Source organism: Aedes aegypti, chromosome 2 (genome assembly GCF_002204515.2).
Source record: "Aedes aegypti strain LVP_AGWG chromosome 2, AaegL5.0 Primary Assembly, whole genome shotgun sequence".
Classification (NCBI taxonomy): Eukaryota; Metazoa; Arthropoda; class Insecta; order Diptera; family Culicidae; genus Aedes; species Aedes aegypti.
The window spans coordinates 449,830,662-449,847,845 of record NC_035108.1 but is presented as its reverse complement, the minus strand read 5'-3'; the positions used below and the strand labels follow the sequence as shown (position 1 = coordinate 449,847,845).

At 38.5% G+C, this 17,184-nt stretch overlaps 1 protein-coding gene across 12 annotated transcripts in view; it reads right to left on the bottom strand.

Annotated features, from left to right (window-relative positions):
• Positions 1-11,459: 11,459 nt before the first annotated feature.
• The window catches only part of LOC5575522 (1-acyl-sn-glycerol-3-phosphate acyltransferase alpha), a 46,788-nt gene continuing 41,063 nt past the window's right edge, over positions 11,460-17,184 (bottom strand). For all 12 annotated transcript variants that reach the window (XM_021848028.1, XM_021848029.1, XM_021848031.1 and 9 more), the window contains 2 exons: positions 12,571-12,736; positions 11,460-12,505 (listed from right to left, as the gene is read on the bottom strand). In XM_021848028.1, coding sequence (XP_021703720.1) covers positions 12,345-12,505; positions 12,571-12,736 — 327 coding nt within the window. In that variant the 3' untranslated portion in view covers positions 11,460-12,344. The remainder of the gene's footprint in view (positions 12,506-12,570; positions 12,737-17,184) is intronic.

The following is a 17,184-nucleotide window of genomic DNA, read 5'->3' as shown; positions in this document are numbered from 1 at the left end:
TCCATCGTATTTTCGCTCACCAACTGCTCCCGAGAATTATCACTATGTGGATAAACAAAAACTAGTGCCGGTAACGGAATTCGAACCTAGAACATTGCTAAAAACAACTGCGATGCGTGCACGCTAACCATGCTACCACACCAATTTGACGAAAGGAGTGGTTAATTTGGTGCATAAAAGCAACTGCTGCTCGAAGTGATGGATACAGAATAAGTTCTCCATGGATCGGAGAAAGAAAAAACAATCTTCTCTAATGTGACCAGATTTATCCCGGAAAAAATCCGGGACGCTTGTCAGATCTCATCCCCAATGAAGCGCTGCCTATATCTTATGTGCAATTCACATTCATATTCAATCTAAAACATGTACTAAATACAAAGTTAATTGAAATAAAAAGTATTGACACTGTACTGTCAAGTTAAAAATTGCTCTGTCCCGGATAATCCGGGACGTCTGGTCACTTTAATCTTCTCACAGCTGCGGAAATGTGCAATTATCTATTTTCGCTTTGTTTTGTGGACGGATAAAATCGCAAGGCAGCTAATCGCTGAAAATTGCTGTGAGGGATAATTCCATTATCGTGAGAGTGAGTGAGAATTTGGAAGCCTGGTTAGAAATGAAAGGAATCATGTGTGAATTCAATAATAGTTTTATTAAGTGTGTAAAGAAACTTTTCGCAGTCCTTTCATGGTGTGAGAGAGAATTAACTGAAATATAGTTTTATTGTGAAGAAAGGGTAACTGACGTATAATAAAATACTTTCAAATTAGTTTTCGCAACTCATTTTATTCTACACCTAAGAATCCCACAAATCCGAATGAGGTTAGGGAGCTGGCGATGGTAAAATGCATATTAATATCGCCCAGCTATAAATTCACATGAATACCTACATATTACTTAGTTAACTGTGTAATTCTCAAATCCACTCGCTAGTACAGGTCGGACTCGATTATCCGGAGACTCGATTATCCGGGGACTCGATTATCCGGGGACTCGATTATCCGGGATCCGATTATCCGGAATTTTAGACTCGATTATCCGGAATTTGTTTTTTGATGCTCTTGTTTTTCAATTTTTATGCATAAATCTGATATAATTTGGTATTGCAATATACAATATGGATGGTTTTGCAGTTTTGAACGTATCTAAGAAAAGGGGGGTTTGAAAAGTGTTTTTTTTGTGTATACTAGTCTATACTAGTAATAGGTACTGGCTAATTCTACAAATTAACGAAAACCTGTAAGCAACGTTTGTAGCATGTACATAATAATAGTAATAATAGTAATAATAATATTGTAATTTTTGTACTGGCAAATTTACAGGTCCGTAAAGCAAATATAATGCTTAACTATTTGATTTATATGCCAACAGCAAATAATGGTGCCGTTTTGATATTGATTCATCCCGGTAATCACATCTTGTAGCGATATTTATCATCCTCCGTGCGGAGGGCGCCATATCCCCTTTCTCCACCCTTTTTCCCTGTTGGTGACGCCCATGGGCTGGGATACGTGTTTTTTTTTGTCGAAATGGCTTGAACACTTTTATCTACGATTTCGTAATGATAGGATGCACGCACAACTCTCTGAGCACTTTCATGATTAATTTTGGCATGAGGTTTTTCTCGGTGGAATCTTTGCAATAAGAAACATTTTAATACAACGCATCATGTGGCCAAATATGAGCTCAGTAGCTCTGAAAAAACCCTACCTAGCTGTTGGTAGCAAAGCTAAAAACTTTGAGCCAACCCTTCTCCAGTAGAGAAGCTAGGTAGAATGCAGGACGCTTCAATGCTTTCTGACTTTAAAATGGCTTGCTCAATTATCACCATCTAATAAAATTTCAATCTTGTAACTCCCTTGCGACGCCTATCCACCTAATCATTTCTATCATTTGCAAAAATCATCTATAGACTCCCTTTACCTTTGAGTCGCATGACCGATGTAGCCATTACAAAATAGAATATATAATAATCACGGTCGATACCTTCCTCCCAGATATGATTCAAAAGTGCCAAAATATGATCCAGCTCCTTACATACTTTATCCTTATCAGCTTTACAAAAGTTCTTCTACCATTTCCCAAACCCCCTGCTTGTTCAACGAGAGGGTTTTTTATCTGTTTCTAACACATTTTTTGGCTAAATCGTTTCTTAAAAGAAAAAAATACCTTCAATTATATAACAGTAGATTACGATGCTAATTCCAATGAGGTTTGTCTCACTTCCCCCATTCATCGCTCAACACGACTAACTGCTGGTCACAAGCCAAGTGTCTCTAAGCGGATTAACTTTCTCTGCATCTAATTAAGATTGAGTGATGATTTGGCAGTTTTTAACGGACGATTCGCCCCTCGCCAGGCGGAAAAGTTTTGGTTGTCAGAATAAACACATTATTCCGGACGTTGTATTCTTTGTGGCGAAACGTGGATCAACACGAAATCTTGCTGCGGTGAGGATTCAAATTATCGTTCTCATCTTGTGGTTGGACGATTCAATTTAGGCATTGAAAACCAAGATGACTGGTGTTAAATAAAAAAAAGTTGATTGCTTTGGCAGGCTTCTCCTCGTGTTCGAGCCTTGGGTTTCTACAGATAAGTTATTGGGATTCCTCAAATGAAGCACATCAAAAGGTTCCCTCATGCAATTTCGTTGACCACCCTTGTCACCTGAAGTAACATACATGGAAGTCCCTTCCGGATGATGATTGTCGGACATATTTTCTCTTTATCATTACATACTTCTGTGCTCCAAAAAAAACTTTCAATTCCACAGGAAAATCCTCTCCATGAAACGGTTGCAGTGATTTTTGCTTTCTTTTCCGATTCCCCTCAGGGTAAAAAAACTACCTGTCTCGTATTCGACTTTCGCATCTACAGAAAAAAAAACCCTCCTCATACAGTCTATTAGATCAAATCTCACCAGGTCGGAGCCTACTTCGATAAACGCTTATTCCCGTGTCTTAGAGCCTACTTTTCTCCCTATGTGGGGAAGGAATGTGCCATAGATAATCTAGGGCTTCGGGCACTGCTGGCAAGTCATGGGGGTTTATTGCGGTTTCCACGGCGGTAGAAGATATTCCGTATCTCACTATAGCTGTTCCAGGAGAGGGGGATGTTTGTTTGATATCGGTGAAGCTTGATGACTTTTTGCGGTTAAGTCAAAAGTCAGAATGTGTTCATACTCAACCTGACATTTTTTGGGTTATCTCAACCTTTCAGTTCAAGTCATCCGGTTCATTCTCCGGGGTGAAGTTATGCGATAAAGCCCATTCAAATACGGCGGCGGTGCACTGTAAGGTAAGAGCTGTTTCAATGTAGCGGATAGACATCTGTTCGGCAAAAAACTTTCCTAATATCCAAATTCAATAACCGCAAATCTCTCGTCGAGTCAAGGGAAAACTTGAGCTTTGATCGTTGGAAAGTTCCATTTTGGTGCCGCGGGACAGAACATCATTATCAATGTTGGAGAGGAGTTGGCCGTGATTCGACGACTTTGGAGATTGGTTTAACTGGTGCCAGGGAGTAACTTTTCCTAACGATAATATTCCATTTCGCTCTTTTACAGGTGTATGAGTTGAAGTCTGCAACAATGCAGATGGAAGGCACAACGGTAATATCCCTAAAATGGTTGACTTTTAAGAAGATTTAGGGTAGTTTCTCTTTTTTTTTCTTTTATTCGGAATAATGCCCTATATCCCTATCGGGACGAAGCAGCACAATTGTGCTGTTCGGCATAGACATGTGCGCCACCGCCGATCCGTTTTACGTCACGTCGACGCCGATTGACGTATCGGCGGCGCGCCATACGCCGATTAGCGTCCCGCCGCCGATTTTGTATTTTCACGCCGATTATTATTTCAGCTCGAATAATATAATAGTATTTAAAAAATTGTCTAGGAAATATTTAGACCTCGCTTTAGGATTTTTTACAGGACATCGTGTATATCATGCGTCAAGGGATTTCTTCAATAAGTTTTTCAGAGAATCATTCATTTGACTCTCCAGGAATTGTAACACGGGTTACATCGAGAATAACAAATTCTTCCGATTATACCTTTTGGAGTTTATTCAGAAATTCCTCAATAAATGTGTATCTATTCAGAATTGTTTCCACGATTTTTTCTACAGTTTTTTTTCTAATATATTTAAGTATTGTTCATAAATTTCTGTATAACATACACTAGGAATTCCTCCGAGATCACCTCCGAGTTTATGTTCAGGAACTTATTTCAAGAAATCTCTTCGAGGATTTTTCCGATGTTTATTTATTGATTTCTCTAGCGACTTCTTCATAGATTGGATCAAAAACATGTCTTCCAGGTTCTACCAGGTATTTGTGAATTTTGAAGGATTCTACTGTGCATTCTTTAAAGAACTAATCGTAGGATAGCTATATTTTTTTTTTTGGAATACTTGCATTTTTTCGGATCTTCTCCAAAGATTATGTTTGATATTTCTTCATTAATGCTTTTGAAAACATTCCGAGAATATTCCTGGAATTTGTCCATGCATTTCACTTAAAATATCTAAGAATTCTTCCAAAAGCTTTTCAAAGATTTGTCTCTAGTGATATATCTATGAATCACTAAAAGAAATAATCAAAAGGATCTCTTCAGTGATTCTGCCAAAAGTTTTCCCTTTTTTTCTCAAGATATTTTTCCAAGTTGAACTTTAATAAAGGATGCTTTAATTTCTTCAAAGAATTTATGTGGAATCTTGGAATCTTCAGAAAATTTTGAAAAAAATTCATGGAGTTTCACCAAGGAGTCTACAAGTATTTCTTCAGCGATTTCTACAAATAAAATGTTCAAGTATTCGTTCACAGATATCTTCTTGAGCTCTTTCTAGGTTTCCTCCTCCTCACCACGTATTCAAAGGAAGGGAGGGGGAGGGAAATGTTAACTTGTTACTTGCTCTATGGAAGCCGAGGAGTCTTCTGCACTTCCACAAGTAGACACTGGGAGCTTGGATATGGGAAAGGTTTGGGTAAAGGATTCGTTTTGGTAAACGATAAATATATAATTTGAAATGAATGCGCCTAACCGGATTCGCGATATTACTCGATAAAAGCATTGAACGCCGTACAAGTGTTCGTCGCTTGCCAAGCAAGCGACAAGATCAAAGGATCAAACACTACTAACGCGATCCGCGATACTATTCCATTGTGGTACGCGAACGACGCGCGACATGCTTGTTCCAGCCCTCATCGCCCGCCCCCGCAGGAGCAAGCGTCAAGGTCGAAGGATCAAACATTACTCTGTAAGAGATCTTTTCATAATTCCTTAAGAACTGTTTTTAATACTACTGTAGAAATTTCGTGAAAAATTGTTTTGTAGGCACCTGCATGAATCACTTTGGATTTTGAGGGAGTTTTCTCACACAATTTGTCTAAATGCAATAATTAGCACCTCAATGCACACACTTAAAATAAATCGCAGTATCCTGTGAAATAAATCACCGAATTCGAACTGTAAACAACAAAAATACAGATTTTCCTGTGAAATCTATTATTTTACCGGAAAAATCCGTGAAATTGTCTGTTTTACCGGAGAAAATCCGTGAAATATACTATTTCACCGGAAAAAATCCGTGAAACAAACAATTTTACTGTAACCCTGTGAAATATTAACGAACTGTTCGGTAGCAGCATTGTTTTCACCGAACTTCTGTGAAATCGTGTGACAGCCGCTCTGGCAGGCATGAGTTTCCTTTTGTTTCAGTTTTTGCACATTATTATCAATCAGTGAAAGCTGGCTTAGTGGTAGCAAGCCTGCTTCCTGATTGGAAGGTCGGGAGTTCGATTCCCAGTCGAACCATTTTCTTTCTTTATAATGGATCATTAAAATAACCAAAACGGCCGCTATGGAAAGCATGATAACGCCACCGTAGCCTTGTGTGTTTGACAGAACAGCAATGCTGTCACAATGTTAAATCCCATATACAGTGGCGCCTTTGTTTTGATGCGGTGAGCACTGACAAAAACTACCTTCAATGATCCATTTTGTTCAATAATTTTACAGATTGTCCGGTGATTTTTCACCGAACCTTCCGCTATTGAGATTACGGTGAAATTTCAGCGTAATCCGTTTTTTTAAGTGTGTATGTTTTAAATTCTCTATGTAGGTCTCTTAGATATTTCTTGAAGAATCATACCAAGGATTCTTTCTGGATTTTTAAATAGATTTGTTCAAGTATTACTTTAGGAGTTCCTCATCTAATTTCCCTATGCGTTTTTTTTTTAGGATTTTTTAACAGATTTCTATAATTTCTCTGGAATTCCTCATATGACTACTGCATAAGTTCTTTCTTGGAAATCTTCGAGGGTTTTTTTCATGAATACCGGATAGAGTTTTCCGGGTTTTCTTCAATTAATTCGGGGGTTCCATGAGGATTATATTTTTGTACATTTGTGCTCTTGAACCTTCAGTGATTCCTGCAAATAATCTAAATTATCAATTATACATTATGAAACCACTCTAGTAAATAATTCATGAGTTCCTTAGAAGATTCTTCTTAATATTCCAGCGATTCAGGTTCCACGTATCTTTTCAGAAAACATTTCTAGACTTTATCAAAGAGTTTCTCCAAATATTCATGCAATAATTTCTCAAACTTATATTTCTTCACCGACAGATAATCCTTCAGACTACAGGTAGCCACACTTCAGGAATTTTATCAGCAACTTCTCCAAGTATTCTTTCAGGAAAGGTTTTTTTTTAGATTGTATTAGGAAATCCTTATGATAATCAGGGGTTTTTACAGATGAACAAATATAGGGCAACAATTTCAATTGATCTATTATTTGAAGAACAGTTATAATTAGTCCACAAATATAGATCAAAGTTTATTGAAATACATAAATATTCATACTTTATTTTTAGGAATGAGCAAGATGCATAAATACTTACTGATTTGTTTTTTTTTTTCTTTAACCCGTATAGGCCTGAGTGAAAGCAAAAATACTAAAACCCTTACCACTCAGCGAATACTTTACGGATCGAAATATTTTTTTTGTCAGTATACTGGCCCACATACCTAGTTTCTAGAAATGGCCGGAGGAACTCGGGAATACTCCTGTAGAGTTATTGCGGTGGGTCACTGGGTCAATTCGGGTAGAAAAAGGCGATTTTTTGGCACATGCCAAGCTATATTTGTTTATTTCCAATGGCATCCATTTTAATTTGCATAAATCATTAATATCCGATATTTAACATTATAAATTAATAGTTAAGCACTGTTTAAAGTGTACTACATGCGGCCACTCGTGCTTAATGTCCTTAAGAACCGGCTCTAGATTTGTTAGGTATTGAACCGTTTCAAATCTTTAAAAGTATAGTTCGAACATAATAGTTCACTAAAATGCATTCCCATTAGCTTGACATAGAAGTTAAGTTACATATTGAGCACTTTATCATAAATTAGAGGCATCCCAGGGACCCGAAAATAATCATTTGTAAGATCAATCAAATGCAGTTGACATAATTATTCAACTTAATCGATTATCAGAAGGTTTACGCTGATGCGTTTTTCTTAAAACTCCTTGGTACAGTGGCCACATTATAGCCGATTCTTGAAATTATCTGTGACTTGAAATTTGCCTACCTCCAGGGGCACAGAAGCACAAAACCCTTGTCACCCGACCTGACCCAGTGATCCACCACAATAACTCCGGTCAAAGGTACATTTCCGAGATTCTCTGGCCACTTTTAGAAACTAGATATGTGTGCCAGCATACTGACAAAAAATAATTGAAATCCGTTAAGTATTCGCTGAGCGGTGAGAGTTTTAGTAATTTTTCTTTCACTCAGGCCTATACGGGTTAATAACGTTAAAAACATTTAACATACGTTAGCTTAAAATCCATAAAGCTTTGCTATCAGTTATAATAGAATTTGGTACATTTTTCTCGTCGAAGAAAATAAAATATCGAAATTGTAATTTTGCATGTATAGCTACTGAGTGAGCACGCTGTTCCTAGGTTGTAATAAGTTATTAGTTGTACTAAAACCAATTATTTTCTCATGCTCGTTATCCAGCCCTGTTAAGTCAACATAACGTAGGAAAAGACATCCTGGCTCGATACTATGGTTTAAAACTGGCACTACGAACGAATCAAAGATATGGCGATTCTAAAAGAAACGCCAAATATAATGCAATCTATGAAAAAAGATCCTGTAAAGTTCTACCAAACAAAACCCTTAATATAATTTGCACAAAATAAAATTATTCATTCAGCAGCTCTGCTCATTAAAGCTTGAGCATTCAGGTTTGGTAAAGTATCTTTTTCATATAAATTTTTATTTAAATATAATTTTTATGTTCAATTTTCCCCACGCCGATGTACGCCGCCGCTGCCGCCGCCGAAAATGGCCAACGGCGTGACGCCGATGATGCCTCCGCCGCTGGTGCAAAAATGCCCTAACGCCGCCGCCTATTAAACATATCTCGGCGCACAGGTCTAGTTCGGCACCCATGACATTGAATGATTCTTTTCATTGAATTATCATTGATACTTGTAATTAAACACAAAAGCTATTGTTTACATCGTGTTTAGAAAACACCAGCTCAGGGTAAACAAAATGTAAACAAACACCGTAAGAATTTAAAAAGTTTTATCTGTCGCAACTTTTTAACTATTCGTTTTTTCTAGGTATGCACACAAACGAATCGAGAGTGAAAGAGTCATTCTTTGAAATGGTGAAAACCAAATGTGAATTGATTCACACAGCAAAGATTTCTGGAGGGACAAAGTGGGACCAGCACAATTGTGCTGGTGCCGGCATTTATACGGTCGATGTTCGTTGTGGACTACCGATTTTCATTTTCAGTATTTTGATCAAGTTAAGTGGCTGAATCTGATTCCAATGTCTACAATAGTGCATAATATTGCATTAAAACATGAATGAATGATTACATACGAATCATAAAAATTATGTACCGCCCAAAAACTATGTAACAGAAACTTATAGCTTTGGTTTAAAACCTTTTTTATAAGTCCATATATAAAATAGATTGGGAATCACATTTAATTCACATTTAAATCTCCAATAGCAAAGTTTGAGAAACAGTAAAATTTTTGTGGAACGTTAAAAAATTACGTCAATTATTTAGGGGAGCGGGGGTGTACGAAAGTGCGACAGTGCATGTACCTACTAGATGCTTGGGAAAAAACGTGAACATGGGAAGGATTTAGATAGACTTAAAAACAATGGACGACAGAGGGGGGAGGCGGGGTCTTGAAATCCCGAAAAACAATGGAAGTCATATTTGAATCGTCCCTCAGAGCTTAACATTTTCCTTTGTAATCTAACGGTCACACCGATTACGAAACATGAAAAACTCATGGCAAACCAAAAAGCCTGCTGACTGCAGCTGTCTGATGGATTGTCCAATTAGAAGCATTGTCAGTGTCTTAATTTTTAAATATGATGATTTCCAAAAACTTGAATACATTCGAAAAACAAGATTGATTGTTTCATATAATTTGTCAAATATCTGGAATATATGTAACAATTTCAAAAAGCAAATTCATGCTTTAATATGGTTAATGACCTGATTTTGACAATTCGTTTTTAAAAGGGTTTCCAAATTCCTTGTAATGTGTAAGCTATCCATCTCAGTTCTTTCTGTGTTTCTTAACTGTGGAAGTGCTCATGAGAAGTTGAGAAGCAGGCTTCTGTAAGGTCAGAAAGAAGAAGAAGGAATTTGATGGTAATTATTTGCATTTGCATGCGTCATTCTTCGTCCAAGCTGTCGCGCACATATTACGTAAATTTACATGATTTTTTGGGGAAGCTGCTTACGCAGACTGAATGTTTTGACGTTTCCATTTAAATTCCAGGAATAAAATGATTGATTACAGTTATTGAAAATATATCAGTTCCATGTTATCAACCTTTACCAAAACATCGTTTAAGTATCATTTAAAGGAGGGCTATGTGATTTTAAAAGTGATAGTGTATTTGTTAGGTAAAGTGAGTGTAAGAGGTTGGAGGGGGTTTCTTAAAAAATAATTTAATTTTCGAGTCTAGTACATGACTTTGATAACGGCCTTATAATGGAGGTCAAATTAAGCGTATCTGTTAAAGGATACAAACTCTAGTGGAATTAAATGGTATAGTACTAAATTCGGTTTTCATTTATGTATAGATATTCCACTAAACAATTCGAAGGTTTATTATTATTTTTTTCAATTTTAATTTTTATTCCGTAAAATATTTTTGAGCAAAAATCCCATATAATTTTTGAGGATAAAAACAGACATAGCAAAACCAAGATGGTTTGGTTGAGACAATAAGTTTTCAAGTTATTCATACATGTATGTTACCCATTTGTTTATGACGTAGACTAGTTCTTGAATTATAGCGATAATCGTCATCATCACGTAATGCTTTGAATTTTAAAGAGAATAGTAAGTATTTTCATCTCTCGTACATTGTTTTCGATCCATTTGTAAAAAAATCTTATCAATCAAAGACATTATTTTTTTAATTTTAATGTACATTAAAAAATTTGACCCTAAAAATTTCATGGGTTGATAGAATAGCCAAAATAAAGAAAGTTTTGTTCTACGAGATGATGAGTTTATAAGGTAAGTTTTGAAATAATCACTCAAATATGGTCCGTCCCGAAAGGGATATACATTTTTGGCTTGGATTGAAACAGAGAAAAAACATGTTCGACATCGTTAAGATTATGTCAGAGTTGAAACCGATGTTTGTCAGATATAAATCATTAACCAAATATTTACACATTTTACATAGCTTGTACTGATAGCTTAAGGCTAAGTAGCACGTCATTCGTTTTGGCAGCCATGTTTACATTGCCGTTCGCATTTTCAAATTAAAAAATCTCAGTCCTCATAGTTCATATTCATCCGGAAAAGAATCACTATATGCGCTGACATGCAGAGAGTACGCTGATGATTTTTCAGATGCGTCAGCGCAATACCAACTGATTCTCTTTAAATCGAAATTGTAACATGATTAAGCAACAATCATCAACGACGAGTACAAATTCCAATGACGGCCTACTTCACCTTAAGCATTCTGATCAAATCATGATTTACAGGATGGGTCAGGTCATGATGTTTTGACGATAAATCATGATTTCTGGACTGATGTGTGCAGTGTTTGGATTTGGATCGGAATAAGCCGATCGAACCATATTCAGAGAGTAAAACAGTTCGTGATCCATATCAGTTCGCGGCGCATCGCATTCGGAGGGCCCTATGAATGTTGATATTCACTCTCTCGTTTGGTACGTGACGAGAGAGCATTCAAGAGCAGCAACTCTCACGGACTACAACGGTATCGAGCCATTCGGGTGATTTATGTTTTGCATAAAATTGGTCATAACTTTCATATATTCTGGTAATGCAATCTTAAAGAATGTGTCTACGAATTTTGCAAGTGGTGACACTCTGAATGTGATATTTCGGATGAAAAATGGATATCTTATTTACTAAGTTCATACTCACATTAGGAATTTTTATTAAACGAGTATCACATGTATATATTATAATCGTTTATTGCTAAAATCTCATCACTCTAAATAATTGTAGCTTTGTTAAGGAATATTATCGACTTTGTTTGCCTCATATTTACACGCACAAGATACTCTCACATCTTTAATAGTTAAATAGTCAGTTAAGCAGCGATTTCAAAATTGTTGCACTACATTTTAGTACTCCTATTAGAGGAACATCCGACGGGATTCCACCCAATACTATCTCACCCATCCATACAAAACAAAATACTTCACATTCTATTGGAGTTGTAGTACTACCCGTTCGGCCATTGCAAGTTTAAGACACGATGTTTTAGACAATTTCTGCTTACCCTAAACTGCAACTACTCACAGTAAAAAGGAAATTAAGCGCCAAAACTGGACTGCAGGAAAACCCGCGTACAAAGTGATTCGCAGCTTTCCACTACGTCTAGCCTAATAGATAAATTCCTTCTCGAGGGATAATGAAACGTGGTTGGTCCTTTTGTGCGGACAGGCGGGGAAGATTAATTCGTTGAGCAATCATTCTTGCTTTTGTGCTAATTTTCCTTAAAAACTAGTCTCTTCTGGGGTCGGAAAGGGGTGGTTTCGTAGCTGCTAAGTGCAAAGGTTCAAGCACTAGGTGGGAGGAAAGGATAGAAAGCCTCTTCATTTCTTCAATCTACGGTTAAAAAGGTGCTTCGTTCTTTTCACTTTTCGCGGTAGCAGCGTTTACTTGAAATTAATGCACCACCACACCCAAACCCAAAACAAGAGCTCAAAAGTCATTTGCTTCCTTTTAGCAAGCTTTTTGTGCGTTTTTTTTTAATTTGTGTTTGTACCATTGGCGGTGGAATTCAAAGGCTCTTGCTGAGATTATTAATCGCCAGCGATTCATCACTGAGAGCTTCGTACTCGGATTGCATCATTCTCTGAACTCGGTCCATCAGTTGGGGCATATCGTCTTTCGTCAATCCGACGCAGGAGACTTCCGGCAAAATTTTAATGATGTTCTGACCTGGAAAGAGTAAACAGTATTAAAATCGTATTTACACGGGCTGGTTTGATAAATGTAGCACAAACCTCGATTGAAAAGTTTTGCTTTAGAATTTAGGAAGTGATACTTGGAAATCACCACTGGTTGAATGTAGCCTTGGGCTTCGATTGCCACGTGGAAGGAACCTTTCTTGAATGGCAGTAGACTATCACCATCGCCCCGAGTTCCTTCAGGGAAGAATAAGATTTTTGCCTGTAAAGAAAATTCATCAGTTAGTTTCTCTCAAGTACTCCCCTTGATCGATCATAAAAGTAATTTTACATATTTCACGCAATTTTTTTTTTTTTGATACTATTCACTTCATATGGAAAATTTAACTTTTTTGGTAGTGATTCGATGGTTGCCCACACCAACAGCATTTTTGCATTTGTGCAAATATAAAGATGTTTTGTACAGATTTTTTTTATGGAAAATTCAATTATATTTTCTCAGCACAGCAATTCAATCCAACAAATAGTGGAAGAGATATCCATCAATTAGTTTGCTATTATTTAGGCATGCTCTTGAAAACATCCTCAAAAACCTTAAAACAAAAATAGCTCAATATAGGTTTGTTTCTCTAGCAAATTTGTTTATTGAAGATTGTATAATAAAATTCGATTGTGCGATAAGTTTTTAATATAAGTTTTTCATACAATTTCTCATATTAACTCCCTTTGTGTAGTCCTTAGCCTCCTGCCCATCAACTCTTATCCCTCGTGGTACTGGCCGGGGTACGAGCAACCTCTGGAGAAGAGGGGGGGGGGGGTTCGCTTCTGTTTAACTGGAATGTCTGTATTTTATGTTAGGAGCAGCTCACAACAGCGCTTTTCCCCATGTCAGGGGCTGCTGATCGTCATCCGAGTGCCAGAGAAAGACTAAGCTAAACTGTGCACTATGGCCCTCCGAACATTTGGGGGGAATTGTCCTCCGGAAATCTAGGAGGTTGGTATCAAGCCAGTCGAAAAAAAAATCAAGCAACGAATAATTAACGAGAGAATACGATACGGGCCAATCGGTGAAGACCACAGCAACGTAAGAGCACTAGCGATTGGAAGTAGGGGAACTTACGTATTCTCGACAGCTTAAGCCGATGCCGTGCTTCTTTTGTAGTTTTCTCGTTGCGTTGCTCAATCCTCTATCCATTCACACCGACAGACTTGTCAAAATGCTTTTGGAAACGTTTTTACAACGCTGCGAACATCCCTTGTCAATGTGACTATTGTCGGCAGCCTTAATCTCTTCGGCAACTTTCCCATAACAACTGCTGGTGAATCTCTTCAGCAGCTCAAAATCAGTCGCATTTTGAGGCGTGCTCATTTGAATTGATGACATCTCCGGCGATATCGTTTGTTTAGTCTCGGAAATCTCGCCAGCGGGATGCGGACGGAACAAAGAATCATCTGAATGTTTCCTTTGATGTGGTTTGATAGAAAAATACTGTATATTTGGCGTTTGAAATTTGGTTGCCGATAATAGTCGAATGGTGCCGAAGCCGTAAGTCCCCCTACGTGGAGTTGTAAATCACCTCTCAACTTCATCGGGAGCACACGCATACTCGCCGATGGACAGCCTTCCATACCGATACACCTGGAGATCACCACAGCAGACAGAATCACAAATCGACCACGTTCTGAGTGATGGACCTATCGTGGCGCTAACATTGACTTTGACCACTATCTGGTTATGGTTAAACTGCGCCCAACACTCTTCGTCGTTAACAATGTACAGTACCGACGGCCGCTCCGGTATGACCTAGAGCGGCTTAAGCAACCGGATGTCGCAACAGCATATGCGCAGCACCTTGAGGCTGCATTGATGAAGCTTCTCTTGTGGACTGCTGAAGAATAATAAATGCAGCCATCAACAAAGCAGCTGAGTGCTACGCCTGGTACGTGGGACGAAGTCGACGGACTGATTGAATCAACGAGGAATGTAGGCAGATTCTGGAGGAGAAGAATGCAGCGCGGGCGGTCATGCTGCAGCAAGGGACCCGGCAGAACGTGGAACGTTATAGACAGAAACGACAACAGCAGATCCGCCTCTTTCGGGAGAAAAAATGCCACCTGGAGGCGACGGAGTCCGAGGGGATGGAACAGCTGTGTCGGTCTCAAGAAACACGGAAGTTCTGTCAGAAGCTCAAGCCATCACGCAACGGCTTCGTACCGCGAGCCGAGATGTGCAGAATAAGGATGGGAGCATTTTGACGGACCAATGTGAGGTGATCGAAAGGTGGAAGCAGCACTTCAACGAACACCTAAATGGCACTGAGAGCACATGCAATGACGGTCGGGACAAAGGAAGAAACGCCTTCGTCATTATTACGAGCGATGGAAACCAACCAGCCCCCACTTTAAGGGAGGTTAAGAATGTCATTCACCAGCTCAAGAACAATAAAGCTGCTGATAAGGATGGTATCGGAGCTGGACTCATGAAGATGGGCCCGGAGAGGCTGGCCATTTGTCAACACTGGCTGACAGGCATAATCTGGAAAACAGAACAGCTAACGGAGGAGTGGAAGGAAGGGGTAATATGCCCCACCTACAAGAAAGGAGACATAGATTGTGAGAACTCTCGAGCGAACAATATTCTATATGCGGCCAACAAAGTATTATCCCAGATCATCTTCCGTCGCTTGCCATCTGTAGTAAACGAGTTCGTAGGGAGTTATCAAACCGGCTTGGTTGACGGCTAACCGACAACGAACCAGATCTTTACTGTACGGCAAATCCTCAAAAAATGTAGTGAAAACCAGGTCCCTACGCATCACCTTTACATCGATTAGAAGGCAGCATACGATAGTATCGACCGCGTAGAGCTATGGAAGATCCTGGACGAGAACATCTTTGCCGGGAAGCTCACAAGGTTGATTGGAGAAGCTGCAAAACTGCACAAAAAATGTTAAAAATCTTGGAAAAAAGTTATGGTAAAAAACATTTTTTAGAGGTCATTCACAAACAACGGAATATATATCAAAAAGTAAAAGAAACAGAAAAATCGTATTTTCGACAAAGTTGTCTCAAATTGTAACTTCTATAACCCGAGAGAGTCTCGAGCGCACCAGCATCCAACAAAACTCGTTTCAGACGGCCTAGAAGTTCTCAGATAAAGCCTCATCCCAATCTGACTTCTGCTTCCACAGTTGCTGAAGATATATTTTCACTTGGGCAGTAACCGGATTGATGAGGCCCATTGGATCGAAGATGCGGGCGGTGTCGGAAAGAACAACCCGCTTGGTGATGGTTGGTTCTGAACTGCAGCATGGTACAGCGAACTTGAAAATGCCCATAGCAGGTGCCCAAGTGAGTCCAAGAGTTCTAACAACCGACGTCGACGAATCGAGTTCAAGGCTGGAGCGCTCGTCTCGAAGCTCTGCTGGAATCGTGGGCAACAGCTAGGCACCCAGACAACCAGTAGTCGCATAAGAATTAAAGTGCAAAATCGTTTATTTGTACAAATAACATCACATCCGCATAAAACGTTGACGCAAATCGTTTGAGCGGCGAGTTACCTCGCATAAAATGTTATTTTCTGAGTACATTAGTGAGTTTGGTTCCGTATACACGTACATAGTAAGTCGAATCAATCCGTAGAAGCTGCCAAATAAGCTTTGTTATCATAAATAAGATTGCATAAGATTACAGATCAGTTCGCAATAATATCTATACAATCGCATCGCATGTCGAATTTCATCATATACATAATATATGCAAATGTATCACCTCCATTTTTTTACGTGTAAGGCCTTTTCGCGTGAAAATTTGCACATTGAAGCATCGCATAACGCAAAAGGTGATTTCGTTATACGTACATTCTGGTTGTCTGGGCACTATTCGAGTTCCACTTGCTAAACATGAAGCCTGTTTAGTTCGTCAGCAAAATAAGATCAGTGGAGAGTGCTTTCCTATCTTCGACACTGCCTGTACCAGTAAACAAATCGTCAACGTAAAAGTCATTGCGGACTACTTTTCCCAAGTAGCACGCGAAACATCTTCTAAAAAAATGCTTTTCAAAAATGGTTTCAATCGCGTATCAATAAAAGCATCTGTAACTTACCTGGCTCTAGTTCGGTTGCATATCAATATCAAGGCTCATAAAGTTTCATTGCCGTTCCAATGAACAGGCATTTTACTCCTTGTTTGACGTTCAACATTTTTGAAACGACAAGATTTGCTGCATATGTCCCTTGCAAATAGCAATAAAGTCAAATTTATCAAGATGTTTTCAGTAACATTTCAAACAAACTCTTGAAACTTCTCCCAAAATTCCGGTTTTAATGTTATGTTTCAAATTGCTTTCATTTAAAGCATCGGCAACTTGCATTCAATTTTCGTTCTCGTACTCACAACTCAAGAAGATTCATCCCAGTTGCGAGAAAGTTGCACTAAACTTCGTGTATGACAGTTAGAAGTTTGTTTGTTTCATTCCAGTTGCAATATGGTTGAGTCGCACCCTACGTATCATCTCACAAAGAAAACATGGTCTAGCAACAGTTTGTTTGTTTAAAAGATGTTTCTCATGCGTTGCGCGGAGGTTTTTGCAAAAAGTTTAGATTATTTCAGGCGTGGCCTAATTTCGTCAGTAATGAACTTGTATTTCCAAGGGTGCAGTCAAGTTATAAGCAATAAGCATTGATTAATGGGCCATGTGGTCGCTTTTAT